A 16945-nucleotide genomic window follows, 5' to 3' on the forward strand; every position below is an offset into this window, starting at 1 on the left:
AGAAGAAGAAGAAGAAGAAGAAGAAGAAGAAGAAGAAGAAGAAGAAGAAGAAGAAGAGGAAGAAGAAGAAGAAGAAGGTGGTGACAATGATAGTGTCTAGTTTATTATCAATGTGCTTCGCTCACTTGTGATCATTTAAAGGATAAATGACACACTTACGTGTCATATACGTTGAGCAGCCAGTTGAGACACATATCGACGCAGAGTGGAACATTGACCAAGTCCTTGTGCAGCTGTTCAAGCCCATCGTAAGTGGTGGTCAGACAGTTGATGACATCTGGGACACTCAGGAGCTGATCATTTTGGTTCAGTTTGTGCTGCTTGAAAACTTCATTCGTTGTATTCAGCTCTAAGAGATCCACTAATCAGATGAGAAGAAAGAATTAGAGAGAGGCATCGCCTTACCCAACAACATTGAAACCCAGCAGTTCTATTCTCCAGCTTTTAGCTTGACTGGTCAACTTATGAACTGATCCTTCCCAGTGAACTTCAACTGTTAATGAAATAAACATTTCCACTCGCTCAGATAGAATGTATTCTCTATACCTTTGTGCCTGTCCATCTAAACGCTGTAGCTTTTGGATCTTTTACCAATTTTTGGTCTTTGAGTTTTTCTTTCTTTTTGGCATCCTTGATTATAGATGCTCTGTGTTTTTCAATACAGAAATGAATGGTCTACAAATTTATTCCAAACATTAGAATATCCCAAGTAACAATACTGGTCACCTCATGTTAGCTCACAAACAGTTTCTTCACCACTAATTCCTAATTGCTAATTACTTTTTAAATTCTCTAAAGTTAGTCTTAAGTGATTCTCATAGAAATACCAAAGTGGCAAATACTGAGGAGGAAGTCTGATTTCAACAGATATCTATACTATCTGATATTTAAATCTGGGTAACCCATCATCTCCTCAAACATAAACATTCATCATTTGTGTAGGGAAAACATTCAAAAATCCTTTATTCTAACTCTTTGAATTGTAAAGCAAATTTTGTTATCTACAGTCACAACAACAGACACCAGAACCCTTGTTCTAATTATAACCTGTAATTATATAATTATGGCCTATCAAGCAGTTATTCTCCATACCACTGTCAAGTATGTAAAAATGTAGATAATGTCATTAAAGGTCACTGGAGATAGATTTTTTAGAAAAATGAAGCAAACAAATAAACAAATAAAAGAGCCAGATTTCATAGAAAAGTAATAGCTCTCTACCACCTGAAATGAGTCAAATCAGAATTATTCTGAACTACCAGAATTGGCCAAAATCAAGTCAAGCTCCTTAGCCTTTCAGACAACCTACAGCTAAGCTGGATTCCTACTGGTTCACAGATCACTGGCCTTCAGGTATTTATTTCACCTTTATTCTTCATATGTAAAGCACAGATGGAGGGTAAGGCCGGTGCTAGAGCATGTAGAGTGTGCATGGAGCTCTTTCTTCAGCACTCTGGCTACATTACTAAGAGGAAGGAAGGGAAACACCTTGGAGAAGGATGGACAACTGGGTGAGAGAGCAGACACAGGCTACAAACTCATGGTTGGAAATGCTGTAAGGGGAGCATTTTGCATTTTTACTTTCTTTACCTTCTACCTTCGTGGTGGTTTTGTAACATCTGCATCAGCTCAGCTATTTGACGTAGCTGTTGTGGACTGGACTCAAGTCTAATACAAACGTCATTTATGTTTCATATATACCTTATGTATGCCCTAAAGAAATCTGATAAGTATTTTGAAAGAACGGTGCTTATTTCTGTGTCTGTGTATATCTGTACGCCATGTGACTGCAGATGTCCTTGAAGGTTTGGAGCCAGAGTGATCAGTGAGTGACCTGATGTGGGTACTGGGAACCGAACCCTGTTCTTCCAAAAGAGCAGCAAACATTTTGCTGAGTCTTCTCTCTAACCCCTTATAAAGTATTTTTTAATGCAACTGCATTTCTTCTGAAATTCACCCAGCAAGGTCAGGCATGCAATTCTGCAACCATGTCAGCAAACCATAAGCTTTGGATACTGTGATATTCAGATTGTAGATGTTTGGATTAGGAAAACTTGGTCAAAGGACAGCTTGAAAAGACCCCCTATAAGGTAAATTTTGAAATAGTCTTTGAAAGATAAGAGACAAAATATAAGAGATCCAGAAAAGCAAGGGTGGGGGTAGATATTTAAAAGCACTATGTTCCAGGAAGAGATGTTGCTTTAGAAAAAACAGAAATTAAGTTACACTAGGATTCCACTAGAGAAAACAGATGGCAGCTAGTATTAAGTATGACACATAATGGGCTGTGGTCTTACTGTACACAAAGCTTCCACCCCCTAAAAAAGATTGCTCTTTATAGTTAACTTTCAGTTATTCCTTAGCAAGCTGAAAACAAAGCCAAGCAGACCATCCAACGACTATGCACTTACTGAACGTGGAAATGACCCAATTCTCAACATACAGGCATGGGAAATGGCAGGCTGGCACTAATTTAAAGTTTGCTCATGGAAATGACCATGATGTAAAATGTTTGCTTCATCTTCCTTTTCCAGGTTTTTAGCACTGAAAAACATCTAAGCGGGACTTAAAACATTTAAGTAACTACTTCTTTCTTTTCTAATAAATAAACTTCCTCAACCCCCATGACATTGTTTGACAATTACCCAAAGCAAAGAAACAGCTGCCTTTGTATCTGAGTACTTGTAGCTAGTGACTAACCACTAATTTTAAATTTTAGGTACATTTATGAAATGTGTCTATGCCGGCTGTTTAAACAACATTTTTTTTCCAAGTTGACTACAGTAGAAAAGAAGTATGTTAAAATTACACAGACAAATACAACTTCTACAATAACTCAATAGGGAAGACTTCTTAAAAAGACTCACGCAGGAGACATAATAATTCTGAGTAAGAGGACAGTCCTTTTCTTTTAGATGTCAACAATATCACTGCTAAATGTATGCTGCTAACAAAAATAATTCGCATAAGCATTCCATGAGCTGGAAATAGTGCCAAAAAAACAAGAATAAGTGACCTGGGAATCATCTATATTTTTCATTATCATTTTGCTCCATTTCTTGGTACTATAAATTATTTTCAACTCTGAACCTAGGCTAGCAGTAGAAAATTCCACTTTCTACAGTATCTAACAAAGGGACCTGCTTAATCAAGGACAGTAGACAGAGAAGCACAGTTCTCCACAGATACAAAGAAATATATTCAATTACTGCCAGAATGTGAGGATTTCTGAATTCCAACACTAATTATGCCAGCCGCAAAGCACATTGGGACAATAGGCCAAATTGCAAAAACATCATTCCAGGACCAGTCCACCCTTCACTCGGTTCAGAAAAGCCTCCCTGGTTATCCACCCTGGGACCTAGACAGTAATTTGCCACTTCCCACAAATGATCCCGCCTTCAATTTGCAGTGATTTACTCTGACACTTTGACTTAGTGCCTAAGTCAAGCAGGCATCTTCTTGAAGCATGTCACATTCCGGTACCTTTTAAAGAACGGACTGCATTTAAATCACAGGAAATTATGATTTTTGTCTCTTCAGAGGGAGAAAAATGACAGCTTAGTCACGCATGCAGTAAATGGAACAAACAGGCAATTTGTTTTCTAAGTTACAGACTTTTTAAAATTCTCACATACAAAGCACAGGGGGTCAAAAAGAGAGACATCATCATGCCCTGTCCCAGGTCAGGGGAGGGTGGAACTGATAAAAATGGAAGTGCACTGCTGAGTACCTGACCCAGGGCTTCGGGCATCTCTCCAGGCCCTGGCTGTGTGCTCCAGCGTTCTTAGCACCTACCATGTCCTCTTCCTCGGGCACTGGGAAACACTTCTACACTCAATCTTTCAGACTTGGAGTTTTAATCTGCAGGGATGATGGCTCATACCTCTCACCACACAGCATCTCTCTAGAAGATTCCACATTCCCTTTCCTGCCTCTAGTCTCATGGTGAACACCAGCCTGCTCCCATTGCTCAGTCCCCATTCTCTCTCAGAAACTTCTACCTCTCTGTGTTCCTGATCAAAACCTTACTTTCTTCTGAAATCTGGTCTAGGACTCTTTAGCAATTCTCGGACCTTCTATCCTTCATCCTTTACAATTTGCCAACTACCAATCCCTTGGTAAAGTCATGATCAGGCAATCCTATGAATCTTCCCTTCCAGTGGGCTTCGCCTCAGTCATCTCTGGCAAGAAGCATCTAACCATTCTATTCTCTCTTGTCTTCATGCAAAAAATACTATTTAGGACATATACCGTCTACTTAGTAATATGGTTTGACTGTCTCAAAGTAGAAAATGATTGTATACTACTGAATTCTAGACAGAAAAATTATCCAAACTTTAAAGCCAATACCATGGAGATCAAAATACTAAAGAAATTAGAAATGGTTTCACTTTTTAAAACATCTCTTTTCCTAGAACTAGGGAGGTATAAACAGGAGGAATGCAAGGTCAAGGCTAGCCTGGGTTACATAGTGAGCTCCAGGATATCTGGGCTATATAGTAAGATACTGTCTTGATAAGTAATGTTAGTAATAGTTATTAATAATACCTCCAAATCAGAAATTTCAAGAAAAAAATTTTAAATGAACCCTGAAGGAATCTAGATGGGATTTAGAGAAACCTCTTGATACTGAGTAAGCTAATTCACCATAATACATTGGTTGACACTCTCTGACCTGTATCCCAGCATTTGACTGGATGCATCTAACTCCTATGTCCTTATCTCAGATTAGTGCCCACATGCCTAAATCCAAGGTGGCTCTTATGGTTGAGTAAATAGAACTGTGATGCAAGGACAATGGCTTTGTATACATCATAGGGACTGCTTCCATCTCAGCCAGTGTTTCCTCTAACTTCTCTGCATGGCCTGCTACAGTCTTCCTTCTCATAAAACTATAATCCTTTTGGAAAGGCAGACAAGAAGTATGTAGAAAGAATATTAAGAGTTATGATTCTGACCATGTGTCTTTGTGCCTAAGTCAAGCACTACAATAAAACACACACACACACACACATGAAAAGACTAGATGGAATTACCAGGAGTTAAAGAAGAGGAGCCATGTTATAAAGCATAGCTGGCAGCCTGAGACCCAAGGGATAGGACACACCAATCATGGGAAGATTGCAAATGTGAAGAGCTAGAACCCAGAGCTTTTAGGCAGGAGAAACTGGGTATGATCTGTTAGGCCACTCTTCAAGGTGAGCTGATGGGAGCAAAGGGAAGGAAGTAGAGAGACAGAATGCAGATACCAGCCAGGCAAAGGGCCCTGCATTCTAAGGGGAGGGCAATCTGCTGAAAGCAAGGACATTCCATCCATCTGCATTGTGCCCTTTGAATCTGAGCCCTTTGCAGGGTGGAATGAATCTCTTGCCTTGTTCTCAGAACCAAATAAATAAACCCAAACTGAAAGAATAAAGACAAATGTGCTCTCTCTTGTATGCTGGCAAGAAGGCACTATGCTGAGTGCAGACATGCACAGAAGGAGAGGTGACCATGACCTCAAAGCCACTGTGTGTAGAGACAGGTCAACCTCCTGACACACAACTATTATGCCAGGCAAGCAAGTGAAAAACAGCCGTTTCAGGCCATCGTAAAAATGCTGCGAAAATTAGAAGCAGGTGGGATGAGCATGAAAATTGTAGAAGAGGTAAATTCTAAACAGCATCAGGAAGGAATAAAAGATGAGCCAGGGCATTTCAAGTAAACAGAGAATTTGAGAGAGGAAAGAGTTGATTGGGTCAAACAGGTAAAAGTGACAAGTAGTACAGAGGTTCCAGGCTGGAGCCCTGTGGTGGCCAGAGGCAGTGGGAAGGGGGAAGCCAGTAGCTGTCAGGAGATCCCTGAAGCTATTTAAGCTGACACAAATTGGGGACATTGCTCACTGTACATTATAAAATATCTTTTAGCTCAGAGACTGGAGGAGTCGCTCTTCTGCTCCTCTAGGGTTTGAACGTGATCCAGAGAGAGACATCTTCCTTCAGGAGTTAAGAGAAAGCAAGAAAGCATACGCTAAGTGCATAAAGAGGGTTCTCTACCCAGGTGCAGAACAGAACACTGGTAACAAATTCACCGCGTTACAAAACAGTCTTTGGCCAGTGGAAAGTCCATGTCTGGGTCATCTACCCTCATTTTTAAAATTCAATAGGCCTGGAAAGACAAGACTAGTTGGATGTTGGGTTCAAAACCATTATCACTACAGACACACTGAGGAGATAGACAACCTATCTTCTGCTCACAGTCAGCTTCCTATCCCACAGGTGGGCACAGATCTCAAACCAGAGAGTGAGGGCACCCATGTTTCGAACAGGTCATTCTGGCACATGTTTTGTAACTACTACAACCTGCTGACTACCTTTGAGCCTGTGGGGATACCGCGAGACTTGAGGTCACCTCCTCCTTCCATTCTGTGGCTTGTGATATGGCTGTTTCTCCGCTTGTTAGACTTCTCATCCAAAAGGAACTTAGGTCTTTCTTATTCAACCCTTTGCATGATTCTGTCTTCTCTAAGTGATTGCTCAACTCTGCTCACCCAGCCAACTTAAAGTGGATCCATAACTTATATTCAGCTACTGAAATTTTATTCTCCTTAGTTGGGGTGGGCATGTGGTGTGCACCTGTGAGTCCACAGAGGAAATCTTACAGGAGTTGGTTCTCACCTTCTACCAGGAGATCCAGTGAAGTACAAGTACTTCTTCCATATGAGACACTCATCAGCACATTTTTGACCCTAACATACCATTTTTTCTGAGGGTGGTTTTCAAAACTTCACTGAGCTACCCAGGCAGTAAGCAGCTCTTAACAAAGAGAGGAAAACAAGCATATACGGAATTTTCCAAATCTCCCAATCTTTAAAGTACATGCAAATATTACTTTGCATAATAGTATCTAGCAAGGCTTAAATGTTGCTTGGGTCAGGTCAATAATCCAAGCAAAGAAAGAATCCACAGAGCCTAAATCAATACTCTATTTACAAGGATACACATGTCCACTTACTTTTTGATATTCTCGGCATAAAAAAAAAAAAAAACCTTTGGTTAAAATGACCACCATAGAATATCCCATGAGCATGCCCTCCACAGGGAAAATCCATTAATGACACAAATAGCTTCTGTCATATTTAAAGGAAAACAGAATTTTCTATCATGTTTATGGTTTCAGTTCCCGAACAAATCAGCAACGTGACTGCTTCGCATTTCTCGTTCATGACTGTATTGAGTCAAAAGCTTGGAAGCCTACAGTCTGGAGTGGACAAAAAGGACTTACTAGGCAACAACCTACTACTTTTGATTCAATGGCTTAATCTTTTAAAACTGGGTGGCAGTATAAATTTCCAAAGTGCTTTTCCTGCATTTGGGCAAATTTTGCACTCTGAATGCGAGTGGCATTGCTCATTGGATTTGCCACTACACACTGATGGCACCAATCATGAAGTATGAATAGAAATGCAGCTAACTCCTTCAATGAGGGGCACTGAAAGTCATATTGACTCTGCAAATACCCCAGCCTCGCCATTTGTCTCTGTGTTAGTGCTAATAACGTCAAAGGCAACCTCCCCAAACCAGGTGATTCAGTTAGTGTGATAACTCACGACATAATGCTTTCTGCAGCCTTCGAATTTTGATCGCCGTGCGGTAGGCAGAGAAGCGGACATTATTCAGATCAGCTGTGACAGAAGAGAGGACAAGTTAAAGGCCCGCTTATTATTTAACTTATACTGAATGCCAAGAACAAACATGTTGGCTTATTCTGGATCATAGAAAAACATGTGAGTTCACGATAAAAAAAAAAAAAAAAACCTTCCTAAATTTCACATCAATCTATAAATATGATCATACGATCATATCGGGAGACACTGCAAAACAATCTTATACAGAAAACTCAAAATCCCTTTCCATGAACAAATCACAGATCTTGGACGCCTCTTTTCCAAAACCAGTGATAAAATGGAGGTCACTCTGGCCTCTTCCATCCTCATTTGAAACTACAAGTCACATATCATATATTCCCCTTGGAGGAAAAGAATGATATGCATAGAAGTTGGGGAGACCCTGGACACAGAAGCTGGCTTCGTCTTCATTCTGTTTACCAGCAGAACATCTCTTTGATCACTACCTGACTGCATCAGACCTATACAGAAGTGGAACGTTTTCCTCACTTCTCACTTCTCTTTCCTAACACAAAGCTTTGATCCAAAAATTCTGCACTGCTTTTCTATAGAACCTGTCTTGTGCTGCGGGAGTGTCAGCCATGACCCGTGGGGGTTACATGCATGGGGGAAAGTTCTGTGCTACGGAAAAAAAGGAGGTACCACTACGGCTGGGGAGTACCAGACGGCTCAGCTAACAGGGTTTCTCCTTCAGAGTCACTGGCTTCCTGGGCCAATTAGTTTTCTGTCATCTACCAGCTCATCCCAGTACTCATGGGGCTGTTCTTCTACGCTCTGTCTACCCTGATCAATTTGCTTCTTCTATTCGTTCACAGATCTGGTTGTTTTAAGCAGATCTATGACAATAATCAACATTCCTATCTTGGAACCAGTGAATATTATAATTTCTTCCTCTATTCCCTAAAGGCAGATTAGCAGGAGACTGATAGAATTGGAAGAAAACTCAAAGATCACTGCTTCTTTTCCCCCATCTCAGTCAGTAAATCAAGCAAAGCAGTGACTTTTCTCTTGCTTTTCTTCTGCAGACTCAACTACCAAGGGAGAGTGCTTGGTACTTGTTTTTTAAAGAGAAAAAACAAGTGTGTGTGCCTGGTCTTAAAACGGGAAGGAGTGGAGCACAGGATGCCACCTCCTCCCTCAGCCCTGCCTCAGTTTCTCAAGGACTAAACTTCAGCGATCACTGTCAACCTGATGAAGGACATCTCACCAATAAGCTGAAAGTCACTGCCTACTCATAGTCTAAACACAGAGCTCTTTTTTTTTCCCCCTGTCAAAATAAGTTTAGTTTATGACTTAAAAATTAAGTAAGCTAATTTGAGAAAAATTTTCCCATATAGAAAACAAAAATGGTTTAAATCAGTAAATTTGAGGTTACTATGTTGTTACTATGTTTTCCTTTTCTTTAGTGTGCAGAGCTGAACTATAATATGAGCCAATATGACAGAGGTAAGACCTACAACGATCAGGTCTCTCCTGGAAAATGAAGTCCTTCTGGCTGGTACCCTTCCAAATCATAGTCTTGCTTTGTAGGTTTACCTTAGGAGTTCAACTACCTTTAGATTTCAGGACTCTTGCTGTAGCATGTCGGGGCACCGTCTTCTCACGCCACAGCATGATCCTTTCATCCACACAGGAAGAAAAGATGAGTAGCTGAGTACCTTTTTATGACTAGTCATTCAGTCCTTGGCTCTGAAGGCCCCTTCATCACAAGTAAACACAGCAACACTCTCTAAGGCCTACTCATAAATACAGCAGCACTCACCAAGGGATTGAAAGAGTTCAGTCATTTTAGGATGATCCCAACAGGTTGTCTGTGTTTGATGGCTGGGGAGAAAACAAAAATGGAAGTCTAAACACCATACTACAAAATACAATATAGGCTATAGTCTTCTAAAATTCCACATAGGCTTGCAAAGTATGCAAACAAAACAAAACAAAACAAAACCCTCCATTATGGATCACCCAGAAATCTAGTGCTCAATTATTACTCAATATTCAAGGTATGGATAACAGGGGCTGGGGAGACGGCTTCAGGAGTAAAATGCTTGCCACAGAAATGTGAGGATAAAAATTCGGAGCCCTGTACTCTGTGAATCCTGGGTGGGTTTGGAAGCTCATCTATAATGACAGGACAGTGGAGAGAGGCAGAGGATGTCTAGAGCAAACTGGCAAGCTAGACTTTGGTGAGCTCTGGGTTCAAGTGAGGTATCCTGCCTCAATATATAAGGTGCAGAGGAATAAAGGACCTATGACCTCCATGTATGTACATATATTCTCTCTTCTCTCTCTCTCTCTCTCTCTCTCTCTCTCTCTCTCTCTCTCTCTCTCTCATCATTTTCCACATACATGGGAACATGCATAAACTTGCATGCTACACAGACACATATACATACAAAAACACTCTGAATAACCAATCTTGTTTGTGTAACTGTATTAAGAAAAGACAGACAAAATTCTGCTTTCTGTATTGAAAGAACAACTGCCAGCTACAACCTGAGACACAGACATGAGGGATGACTGCCAGGGATGCTTGGGCCCGGAGTAAGGTGTGGCCAAATCAATGTGGCCTGTGGAATAATCTCCATCTTGTTAGGCAAATGGTGGTTTTTCATTCCCAGCAAATGCTTTGACAGCAGAGGGGCTATGACGAGTTGCTGCATTCTGAAGAGTTACCACACTTTAGAAGCCCTAATCAAATTTCTAAAGAGCCGAGAGATGAAGACTCTAAATCTGAATATCATGTGCTCACTTTGCCATCTCCTGAGCCTCTTCTGTTCGTTAACCCAGGTTCTCTGCCTCCCTTGCTAATGTCTGCTAGCTCTCCTCTCCCTACCCACACCATCCCCAGCCTCTCCTTAGCTAAGTGCCTTTCCCTTGTGATTTTTAAACTCTAGCTCCACCTTCCTAGTTTTACCCAAATAACCAGTACTATTATTTTTAAAGGTGGATAATTTTACATATGAACCCTGTTCTTTATTTGAAAAACACACCTTTTATTTTGTTGCTATTATTTCATATGTTAGTTGGAAATCTTAAAGGGATAGATTGTAAAACAAATAACGGTTGGGCACAAATTAGGGGTGTGCATATATGTGTGCATGTGCATGTCTGTATGTGTATGTGACTGTAAGCATGCATGCATATGAGTATGAGTGTAAGCATGTGTGTGTGGGGGAGTATGAGTTAATGTGCTCATAACTTTGATGAGTTAGTAGCCTTATATTTAAAAATAGTTTACAGCCCCTTATCTAGGCCATAACAAAGCAATAACAGCTAATAGTTCTCTAGGGCTGGTGAAATGGCTCAGTGGGTAAGAGCACTGACTGCTCTTCCAAAGGTCCCGAGTTCAAATCCCAGCAACCACATGGTGGCTCACAACCATCCGCAATGAGATCCGATGCCCTCTTCTGGTGTGTCTGAAGACAACTACTGTGTACTTAACATATAACAATAAAAAAATAAATCTTTAAACAGCTAATAGTTCTCAAAAGACTTCAGCGATGACCCTTAATTCTTAAGAAACTGTTTAGCAAGCTATGTGAAATAGCACAGAGCATGAGAGATGATATTAAAATATTCATAAAAATAAATTTAAGAGAAACCACTACTTTTATAACTTATATGATGCACCAGAAAAGTCGCTTGCATTGCTGGGCAAGAAACAGAATTATTATTTTGTACACTTGGGCAATAGAATGCCCTGATAATTCAAAATGGGTTTCAATAAATAAAGTTTACGTTTGAAATGAGTCAGTAAGACGTCCTAAGAATCTCAAATAGAATAGTTCTACGAAGGGAATATGGTTTAGAACCCATCGGAAAGCTGTCTGCCGCCTCTCCTCTTCTGCTTAACTCCAGTACAAAGAGACAAGTATTTCCACTTGACTTGAACAGCAACAAAACCACTCTATCCTCTAACTACCGGTACTGCCCTAAAGATGATGGGCACGTGGAAGATGTCTGGCCTAAAAGAATGGCTGTTCATAGGATGGTCACGAGCTTGGCAGAAACACATCTCTCAGCCACCAGTAAGATTTAAAGAACAGTTTAGTGAAAATGTAGTACAGTTCTATCTGCTATCATGGGTTCCTAATCTCAGACATCTAAGACTCAGTTGATAGTTTTCTCTCTCTTTTTTCCCCCCAAGCAATTTCAGTCCTATCGTCCGAAGATACCCCTCATCCAAAGATACCAAGACAAGCCAAGGCTCACAGGCTAAACTAGAGCTCCCAGCAATGCAGGCTCAGACTTCAGGCTTAAATATTACGTATGCATTCTCTAGAACTACAGATGTGGACCTTCCCCTTGGACAATCCTAAATTGCCACGAGGGCAAAAGACCGATGGCTAGTTAGGCAAAAAGTTGAGGATTCCAAAGCAGGCTGCTAATGGTTCTGCACTGATGGCACTGCTACATCCTGGGAGCCAGAAGGAACACACACATTTGGCAAACAGATGGAGGGAGGGGCAGGGAGGCTCCTTTGTGAATTCAATACCAGTTGATTCATTAGGCAGAACTGCAAAGGCTCAAAGTAAACACAGCCTCTGGTTACAAAGTAAAGTTGTGGGTTACACAACAACAATGGAGGGAGGCTCTCTTCTCTCTCTTCTCTCTTCTCTCTTCTCTCTCTTCTCTCTCTCTCTCTCTCTCTCTCTCTCTCTCTCTCTCTCTCTCNCTCTCTTCTCTCTTCTCTCTTCTCTCTCTTCTCTCTCTCTCTCTCTCTCTCTCTCTCTCTCTCTCTCTCTCTCTCTCTCTCTCTCTCTCCCCCTCCCTCTCTCTCTTTCTTCTTTCTCTCCTTTTTAAGTGGAGAAAGAGGATCAGAACAAAATCCACATGAAATGTAAAAGCTAAGCATTTGAACAGCTGCAGGTTCCCTAAAGCAAGGAACTCTTGCCATAAAACTTCCAGCAACTAAAACAGAACCAAAGTAATGTCTTCCCTCAAAATAACCACAGCGATCTTCCCATCTTCCAAGCAACCCCAAGGCCGGTAGGGGGAGGAGCTAACCACAGCACCCCAGAGAAACTATCCTGCCATACTAGGATGCTGCTACCAAAATCTTACTTCAAAAATCGCGCCTGGTCCAGGAAGGTGTCCCAGAATAAAATAAAAATTTAAATATCCAAATGAATATTTAGGTTCAAAAAGATCTCTTGAAGCAAAGGATAGCGAGAGAGAAGTGGCCTCTCACCAGGGCAGCCAGCCATCGGGGGTTTGCCTTCATAGGGGAAACAATAGCAAAAACCATGGAAGCCTTTGATGAGGAAAAGTCTATTGGGTTGCCTGTGACTTCCATTTACTTTCATATGCCATAGCAAGTAAAATGCAAATCGTACAAGAAAGTAATCAAACAAATGAAATTAACACTGCAGCGAGGGCATGAAGCAACCAACTGCACACACAGTTCAGCTTTAGTGTCCTTTTTGAGAGGCAAATAGGGACTATATGGATTTCTGAGCAAACTTCTGCAGAGGGATATTAAGTAATAGGATAATATTACATTAAGGCATGGCTTACACATTCTATACATTTTAATGACATAGGTGAAGAAGGAAAAGCCTCTCCCTGCTACTGTTGAGAACCAAGTATTATTAAGCAATATGAAGTATTAGGCTAATATTCCAGTGAGCAAACTGGACTTTTCTGTACATGAAAAGCTCAGTCCACATTATGATGCCACCTGTGACTTAGGGGACTCTGACAGCTGTTTTCAGATGTGGGAGGGCACAGTGGCGAGAAGGCACTTAGATAACTCGCTGAGAGCCTCGGGCCAGGAGCAGTATGGAGATCTGAACACAGATGGTCTGATTTAAGCCTGAGCTCTGGTTATGGAAGTGGATTTGCAGCATTAAGGTTTTTAAATATTTCTTGATGAATCCATCCAGATTTGAGCCCACACAGTCCATCATTATAATCACTACAAACAACTTTTATCACTCTGCCTTCCCCCTCACCCCTGGCAACTTTCGGGCCTGGATCTGCTCAATTACTTTGCCTTTTCTGAATCAAAGCAGCTGTGGCTGAATATGGAGAAGAAGAAAAATAGTCAGTCTACATACAGACTGTTGCTACTTTAAATATTTGATTCCAAGCTTCAAATGCCTGCCTACAGACAAGTGAACTAGTGTCCCTAAACTCCAAGAGCACAGACCCCTTCCTTCATCCCTTTCCTTGCTTATCCAAAAGGAAGTTTCCTTCCCCGATACTATCTTGCCTTTGTCTCGAACTTCATTGAAAAACTATAAACTGCTAGATTCAATCTCCCTACTCCCAAATCCACAACATTCCCTCTTCTACCTGCCTTCCTTGCCTCCCTTAATTGAAAATCGCTGATACCAGCAGTGGCCAATTCCCCACCAATGATTCAAAAGAAAAAAGAAAAATGTGCTATATTATCAGCTCATCCCACAATAAAGCTGATCTCAATTCTACTGCCAAATACATACACACACACACACACACACACACGCACACGCACACGCACACGCACACACAAACCATAACCTTAAATATACATCTTCTGCTAACGTTCACCCTTTTCCCTCTTCTCCACAAACAAAACTTACCATCTATTATGCAATAGTTACACTTCCTGCTGTCACATTATCTACTCAATCAATTTGCCTTTGGCTCCTAACTTTCTCCTCCATCCAATCTGGTCTTATCAAAACCGTCAACAAGCCACAAAGTTCCCAGTGGAAAAGCCCTAATGCGGGGGATAAGACATTTCCTAAGGATGTTATGTAATAGGCAAGAAGATAAGGGGGGGAAAAAAAGCAGATAATAAGCCTGATTAAGATAAAACATAAGCCCTGAGATTACTGTAACAATTGTTTAAATATGGTTTATAAAAGTTGGATTAGTAATTCAATGACCAATCAATATTTTTAGAGGCCTGTTAGTCACGGGCGATGCCAGTCATCCAAGTGTTACAGTCTCAGAGCCCTAAAAGATGGTATTTGCCACCATCAGCATCTCAATTTTTGGTTTCCTTGAGTGTGCCCCATAAGAAGAAACTCCAGTACCCCAGCGCTCAGCAATATAACTTGAGTCCCCACTCTGTGAACAGGATTGCATAGGCTGAGGATCTGCTGGAGCAACAAGGAATTATACAGCAAATGTGAACAGTAACTCCATGATCCTCAGGCAATAGGAAACGTCTCCAACCTTGTCACAAGCATTTTGCCTTTTGGACTTTTAAAGGCAGGACATTTAAGATTATATATATATTTGGAGGGGGGGTGGAATTAGAAACTCACAGCATTAAGGAGGGAGCTTGACAGTCAACATTCGAAAACAGAGAGCTCTGCTCCTCATGCAAAATGAGACAGATTGTGAAGGGCCAGAGTCATTCCTAAAAATGTTCTGGCTCCTCATGGTAATGCAAAAAATACAAACATACAAAATACAAACAGTAAAGAACTCTGTTGGATTCGACTGTACAGTTCACTTAAGATAATTTGAGATTCAGGAGCAACTTCAAAGGCACAGCTATACGTAGGTTCACTTCATCCCTAAATTCAGAAAGTCTATACTGTGGGCAGGGATGACAGAAGAGTTGGTATAGAGCTGTGGGAGACGCTTTGCTGATTCTTGGCTTTAAAGGAGCAGCAGAATGAATTTTCAGGGTGGATGGACCTGGTGTAAGGGGAGGGGCAGGCGATACTTTGCTACAGGGCACTAAAGATTGATTAGAATAATAAACATGTACTCCCTCAATAGATACAGGGGCACCAGAACTAATAGAGCACTCCCAAACTGCCACCTAGTATCTCCACCTCCCTCTCATCCTCAAATAAGGGAACGTGAACCACCCATCAACACTGACAGAAGCCATCTTCCTTTGCCTTGTCCCTGGGGAGCCTGGCATGGCTCTCCCTCAGGGCAGGGACATCAGGAGTATGACCTCATCAGAGGAATTTATCATTGTCTCCTTGTGGTTTCATTTTGAAAGGTGGATGTACATCTACTAGGGTCTCAAAAAACAAAAAAAGTTACCAGTTCATCTGTTCATTTATTTTTAAAGTAGATTAATAATTACCTCTAATTTGTTCTAGATGGCTACGTGAAATCCCTTTTATGTTATTTTGCTTTAAAGCCAGAACAGAAGATATTCTACTTATTTTACAAATTTTAATCATTATTACTTCTGCTTGATTGAGTAATAACTTTAACTATTTAATCTTCACGAAATGAAGGGCATGTACACTTCTTTTGTGGGTAGCTTCATAGCAACCCTTTCTGTGTCACATGGCAGGAGTTTACAAATTGAGTACTTTCCTAATGCTAAATATGGTTCAGTAAGTAGAAGTGATTGCTGCCCAGCCTGCCAACCTAAACTGACCTTGGAACTCACAGGGTGGAAAGAGGTAACAGTTTGTTCAAGGTTTTTTACCTCCACTTTTGTGGCAGTCCCCTCCCTCACCTAGACACAATCAATCAATCAATCATTCAATCAATCGATAAATGTGCAACTTAAAATCTTACTTATTTTTAGGAGGGGAATATGCATGTGAGTACAGGTGTCCCAGGGGTTAGAGAATTTCCCTACAGCTAGGATTACAGACAATTGTGAACAACCAAATCAGGGTGTGGGTGCAGGGAACCAAACTTGGGTCGTTGGCAAAGGCCACAGATGCTCTGAACCACTGAACCACTCTTCCACTCCAATACTTTGAAAAAGGAAAGAAAAGAAAGAAACTTTAAACTGGGGGTGATGGTGCTATCACAGTGCAATGGTGCTAAGGAATCTGGAAGTTTCTAAGCCAGAGTTTTACAGCATGGCACCAGAAATGGACACATGAATGTTAGAAAAGGCAAGGGTGTTTTCAACGGCACTACCAGCTCCATCTACATGATCTCAGTGAACTAGGATAGGGGTGGATATGAGAGAGGCTTCCAGCCAGAGCTCTGTGTTAACCGCTGCGCAGGGTTGACTGTCTGCTGCTCAGTTTCCTATGTTAGCCAAGGTGTGGGCATATATCTGAAGCTGACTTGAAGCATGGGGGAAATTTAGTAACCCCAAGGAGCTTATATTCTGTCATAAGGCAATATTGTTCTCTCCTCCCATCAGCAGAGTTGGCCTAGTGAGTTTAAAATATTTATTTTCCAATAACGAGTCACAGAGCCAATTCTTATCAAAATAGACTTCCAAGTTTTCTTGTGCTTTGGTTCCATTTATTCCTTTATCATTTAACACAAAACAAACAAAACAACAACAACAACAACAACACACACACACACACATACACACACACACACACACACACACACACA

The 16945-nt window shown here is 41.0% G+C and overlaps 1 protein-coding gene across 8 annotated transcripts in view; it reads right to left on the reverse strand.

The window, feature by feature from the left end:
• Positions 1–16945, reverse strand: part of Utrn (utrophin) — a 494125-nt gene that overhangs the window by 64263 nt on the left and 412917 nt on the right. For all 8 annotated transcript variants that reach the window (XM_021221246.2, XM_029532896.1, XM_029532895.1 and 5 more), the window contains 3 exons: positions 9432–9493; positions 7592–7666; positions 160–361 (listed from right to left, as the gene is read on the reverse strand). In XM_021221246.2, coding sequence (XP_021076905.1) covers positions 160–361; positions 7592–7666; positions 9432–9493 — 339 coding nt within the window. The remainder of the gene's footprint in view (positions 1–159; positions 362–7591; positions 7667–9431; positions 9494–16945) is intronic.

This window comes from Mus pahari, chromosome 21 (genome assembly GCF_900095145.1).
Source record: "Mus pahari chromosome 21, PAHARI_EIJ_v1.1, whole genome shotgun sequence".
NCBI classification, from domain to species: Eukaryota; Metazoa; Chordata; class Mammalia; order Rodentia; family Muridae; genus Mus; species Mus pahari.